Source organism: Miniopterus natalensis, chromosome 3 (assembly GCF_054644295.1).
Source record: "Miniopterus natalensis isolate mMinNat1 chromosome 3, mMinNat1.hap1, whole genome shotgun sequence".
Lineage (NCBI taxonomy): Eukaryota > Metazoa > Chordata > Mammalia > Chiroptera > Miniopteridae > Miniopterus > Miniopterus natalensis.
This window is the reverse complement of record NC_142083.1, coordinates 93407197-93412927: the sequence shown is the minus strand read 5'-3', so window position 1 is coordinate 93412927 and position 5731 is coordinate 93407197. Positions and strand designations below refer to the sequence as shown.

Genomic DNA, 5731 nt, shown 5'->3' with positions numbered 1-5731 from the left:
GCTGAGTGATGTGCATATCTGTACTGCCTTCTTGTCACTTCCTACTGTCACCCAAGTCACACTGGGGCACCTGTCCATGGCCCCTTATCAAAATCCCGACTCTGGGTGGACCTGGTTCTCTGCCTTCTCCCAGCCTACACCTGTAGGAGAAAACTACTCCTGTGGAACCTAACACTCCATGACCATAGTGTGGAGTCTCCCTGCATCTTCACAAGTTCTATCACCTCAGTGCCCTGTGACTGGTGTGCTGAAGGAAGCATTTCCCCCTCCCCTCCTACCTCACAGAGAATCTCATATTTGGCAGGAATGGCATCAGCCTCCCCACATTAGGCATGAAAACAGGCCACTGCAGATGGAGAGATCACCCTAAGAGCAGTCCCAGGGCTGCCTGAGTCCCCAACCCCTTTACGTCTATGCCTGGTCCCCTCAACTCCCCTCCGTTTCTCTCTCGCCTATGCTGCAGCATTTTTCTATTAGTGATTATAAAATGGACAGCTCTCCATCTTTATTTATTTATTTTTAAAAATACATCTTTATTGACTTCAGAGAGAGGAAAAGAGAGGGAGAGAGAGATAGAAACATCAATGATGAGTCATTGATCAAGCCTGCAACCTGGGCATGTGCCCTGACCGGGAATCGAACCCCGATCGCCTGGATCCTAGTTCCACGCTCAACCACTTAGCCACGCCCAGCACGGCAAGCTGTCCATCTTTAAACAGCCCCTCCTTCCCCAAGATTGGCCATCCTTTGGGCTATCCCAATATCTCTGTTCTTTTCTCCAGTTACATTGGGTCTTGCTGTCAGCATCACTCCTCCCACCCAGGGGGTTCCCTTAGTCATTGAAGACCCCATTCGCCATCCCTTGAAAGTCAACTTAGTACAGCCTCCCATTGCTGTTTTGACACCGGGCTCTGCTGTCCCTCCACCTCTCTGGGCTCCAGCTCTCCTTCCGTCACCCATTCCTCACCTGTTCCTGTCCATGCACACCTGCCCCACCTTGGACCATCTTGCTTCATCCCTCTCTGCCCAGATGCCTCCTCTGGATGTCATCACCTCACCAGTATGTCCAAAAGTGAACACTCCCTCCTTCCTCAGCCCCGTCCCCAACACGCACTTCATCCTCTAGAGACTGTTGCCAGTAAATATGGATTGGTCCCCTCCCGGGGTCAGCAAGCCAGGTCTGCCTTACTAAGAGTGCCTTCAATAAGAACAAAGAAGTGATCACAGATGCCACCAGCTACCCAGTTACCCACAGCAGGAGCCTGCGAGGCACCCCAGGTCTGTTACACGAAGCCTTAAGGCCTGGATCAGGGAGTAAGAGGGCCCCCAGTAGCCTGAGCTGTAGGAGGGGCGAAGGGGGAGGGAGGAGGTCCTGAGCTCTGGGCTCCGGATTGGGTAGCCCTGCCGGAAGGGGGCGGTCTTGCAGCCCGGAAGGGGTGGGACTTTCACCGGCGGCAAATCCGGTAAACTAGCTTCGATCTTCATGCTGCCGGTCGGCTGCTCGCGCCGGTGAGGCCCGTGCCGTGGAGGGAGCCGGGACGGGGGCGGGAGCGAGCGCGGCTAGACAGAGGCTGGCCCGGGTGCTGAGCTGCCGGTGTGTCCTTCTCAGGCTGGTGGCCGAGTTGCAGAATGCCCTGGACACCTGTGCCGAGCGACAGCGGGAGCTGGAGAGAAGCCTCCGAGTCACCCGGCGGCTGCTACGGACCTGGTACGCGGACCCCGGGACCACCGGCTAGGCCTCCCTCGGGCCCTCAGAGCCCCGGGCCAGGAGGCCTGGCCCAGCACCCACTTCCGAGTTGCTGGTTGTCGGTACTCCCTCTGAAGGCTCTGAGGCTGGGGTTTCGCTTTGAAGCCAGGGGGCCCCCCGTGGGGTCTGTTGGGCCTGGGCCCTGCCTTTTGGCCGTGTCACGGCTGCCCTGTGCCTTCACAGGGAACCAGCGGAGACCCCGGCTCCAGAGCCAACGCCAGGTCCAGAAACTAATGAAGAGGCCCCGTCTCCAGGTAAACCTTAGCCGCCCACCTCCAGCAGCTGCCCCTGGCATGTCGTCTTGGATGCAGTGAGGGGCCCTCCTGGGGGACAGCGATGAAAGACTACTACATGTCTTGGCTTTGCAGCATGCACACCCAGCCCCCAAGATCTCAAGGAGTTGGAGCTTCTAACCCAGGCACTGAAGAAGGCTGCACACGTGCGAAAAGGCATGTCTAAGGCTGGAGAAAGAGGCAAGACCTCCAGCCTGAAGTCTGGGTCCATTGCCACTTCTACTGCTACCATAGCCTCTGCCCCACCCCAGGCTTCTCAAACAAAATCCCCCAGGGGCATCCGCCAGACCACCATTCCTGCCAAGGGCTTCCCTACACGTAGGCTTCTGTCAGCGAGGGATCAGACCTGCATAGGGAGAGGACCCCAAGCTGCCAAGCCTGGACCAGGCCTCAGGGACCAACAAATAGTTCCATCGGCTGCTCCTCAGGCCCCAGAAGCTTTCACACTCAAGGAGAAAGGGTAGGTTTCCCAGAACCTCACTGGAAGAACTGCCCTCTACCTGATCAGACCCTAGCCAGCAGCTGGAATCTGGGATTTGGGGTGACAGGGAGGTCAGGGCATTGAGGTGGATGTGGGTTCTGGAGTGCCACTCATGAGGCCTATGCCCTGAAGCTGGTAGAATGGAACAGCTGGCTGTGAATGTGTGGGGTTTGATATGCTAGGACCTGTCACACTCTCTTCCCTGACTGTCCAGTGCCCTTTTATCCACCCAGCCCAGGGACTCCAGATAGTCTCTGCTTATGGTAGCTTCTCTCTGCCAGGGCAGACCTGGACTGGACTGGCTCCCATGGTCACTCTGAAAGCCTTGTTAGATGGGGAGGTTGGTTAGCCTCACTCCTAACTGGGCTCTGAGCAGGGAGCAGCAGGGTCTGCAGCCCCAGAATGAGGCAAGGCTCCTCTGAACACTGGCTTCCCTGACAGGACCCTGCTGCAGCTGCCCATGGCCTTCAGGAAGGTGGCTTCTCAGAACTCCCGGTGAGGCTGAGTCTTTCGACTGGGTGGGGAGGGAATACCAGGGGAGTATGGAGAACAGGGAAGCCAAGGCTTCCCACTAACTCAAGGCCACATTGGTAAGACTTTTCGAGCAGATCCCTCTGCTTTCTTTGCTAGGTGGGGACACTGTATATTAAGAGAGTCTCCCAGCTCAGACTGCCATAGTCACCTTAGACTCAGTAGGCTTTTAGGCCCCCAGCTCAGCTGCTTGCTTATAAGGTGCAAGACTTTGGGCAAGGCCCTTAGTGTCTTTGAGTCCTAATTTGTTTTCCATGTGCATGTGATGATAATAGTACTAGCTTTGTAGAGATGTTAAACCGAGGTGGTTCCTTTCAGGTTATGCACTGTACCTGGTACAGAGCCAGCACCCTCAGCCCTTACCAGTTATCCTAGTTACCAGTCACTATTAGCCCCTCTCCCCTTCTTCCTTGAATTATCTCCTGGTATTTCTCAGAGTGGGTCAGCTCTCTGGACAGTGTCCTCTTAGTTCCTCCAAGGCATCCCAGGGCCCCTCCTAGCACTCAGCAGAGCCAGACACCCCAGGCTGGGGCCTCTACGCTGGCCCTTACCTACTTCCTGAGACCCATCCCAGCTGCCTGTAATAATGATCCTTGTCTGGGTCCTGTGGTGCCGGTGTATGCATCCCAGCCTGTGGACCCAGCTCAACTCTTCACAGGCCAGCAACTCCATGGGTTCCACTACGTCCTCTAAAACCCAGTTCCTCCAGAAAATGCAGATGACTGTATCCTTGCTGGATTTGCTGGGGGGTTGGGGAGGAGTGTCTGGTTCTACACCTGGTGAATTTGAGGAGCAACGCCAGGAAGGCCCAGAACCATTCCTAGGCCCCATCTTTAGGGCTGGTGGGGGGTGGCACTGAACATGGGAGTTTCCCTGACCTGTGTCCAGTCAGGCTGCCCCAGCTCCAGGTTCAGTGCTGCAGATGTGGAGGCAGAGGTGGGGTGCCTACAGAAGGCCTGCTTGCTGCTAAGATTGAGAATGGGGGAAGAGCTCACAACAGGTCAGTGGACCCTGGTATATGTCTTGGGGTGAGGGGGGTGCTGCAGGACCAGCATGGACCCATCCTGCCCTCTCTGACTCTATTGTAGATCCCACAGACTGGATGCAGGAATATCGCTGCCTGCTCACCTTGGAGGGTCTACAGGCCATTGTGGGGCAGTGTCTCCACAGGCTGCAGGAGCTGCAAGGAGGTGAGACCCCACTCTCACCTGTACTAAAGTCTGGTCAGGGGTCAAGGTCCTCTAGCCACAGAGCAGCATTGGGACTTTAATAGCAACCCAAGAGCAGAGGTAGGCAGGCCCTTCCCCCAATGCATTCTGAGTTCTCCCCAGTTGTCCTATGGGACCAGTCGAGACAGGTTCCCCACCCCCATTCCTTCTCCCAACACACAGAGCCCCACCACTCTAAGTTGTTTGCTTATTTGTCCAGTTATTGAAAAAGTAGCATGTGAGAATCAGAGAGGTGCTGGCAGATGGCTGGCCTAGCCTTGCAAGAGGTGATTGTGAATAATAGGGCTTTATCCAGGAGGCAAATGGAGGCTTTGCAACTTTGTACCCCTTTAGAGGAGTGTGGGGAGGAGGTGCCTGGCTGTCATCCCATAAGGCCACATCCCCCTGTCCTCACAGAAGTGGTGGAACAGCAGCTGGGGCCCTGGCCTAACAGAAGACTCCCCAGGGCCTCATTGCTCTGTGGAAGAGAAGCAGATCCCATCTGGAGCTCCCAGCCGCTTTTCTACTCCAGCACCCAGGAGCTGCAGACCCTAGCAGCCCTCAGGCTTCGGGTGGGCATGCTGGACCAACAGATCCACCTGGAAAAGGTACTTCTAGAGTCAGGGTTGGGGAGTAGGTGACTGGGTGCCAGGGGAACCTGAGCCATGGGGAAGATTCCACATCTGGAGCCTTGTGTGGGCTCAAGAGCCTATTTGCGCTCTTGACAGGAGCCTCTAGGCCTGTGCACTTGCCAGCACTGGGGCAACAGGAGAGAGAAGGGAGCTTTTGGAGGAGGAAGGGGCTGGAGCATGGTGCCTCAAAGCCTATCCTGGAATTGCCCCACCCCCTGGGCCCTCCTTTGGGAGCTCTGGACAGCTATCTGGGACAAGATCTCCCTGCAGCCTTGACCCTGCATCTCCCCCTAGGTCCTGATGGCAGAACTCCTCCCCTTAGTGAGCATGCAGGAGCCACTGGGACCACACTGGCTGGTGCTTTGCCGAGCTGTGCATAGCCTTCTCTGCGAGGGAGGCCAGCGTTTCCTCACCATCCTGCGAGATGAACCTGCTGACTGAACCCTTCATGTGGCTGGGCAAGCTGATTCTGTGTCTGTTGGGGAGAGCACCCCTTCCCTGGTCAGAATTAAATGAACAGGAATTGAGGGGATTTTCACTGGTAGAGTGGCAGGATTTTCACTGGTAGAGTGGCCTGGGCCAAGATGCCTGTACTCCCCTGGGAAACCAGGTTTCTAAGGGGCAGGAATGGCCCTCTGTCTCTTCCTGAGGAACTAGGTCCCTTCTCACAGCTAAACCTGGTCAGGGCTCAGCTGGGCCCTCCATAGGCTTGGGGAGACAAGAGGCCTATGGGGGGCTTTTCTTAACTACCTCTTTTTTCTCTCACTTTAGACTTAGAAGCCGCTTGTGTGACATTAAAACTACTTTAGAAAGTATATATATATTTACATTGTACCAAG

General features: G+C 55.9%; 1 protein-coding gene across 1 annotated transcript; it reads left to right on the top strand.

The window, feature by feature from the left end:
* Positions 1–1030: 1030 nt before the first annotated feature.
* On the top strand, positions 1031–5731 carry TEDC2 (tubulin epsilon and delta complex 2). Its single transcript, XM_087815220.1, has 10 exons — positions 1031–1060; positions 1473–1708; positions 1931–2001; positions 2116–2500; positions 2963–3016; positions 3683–3776; positions 3941–4052; positions 4141–4242; positions 4678–4868; positions 5187–5731. The coding sequence occupies exons 1-10, from the start codon at positions 1031–1033 to the stop codon at positions 5331–5333; spliced, it is 1422 nt and encodes a 473-aa protein (XP_087671346.1). The 3' UTR covers positions 5334–5731.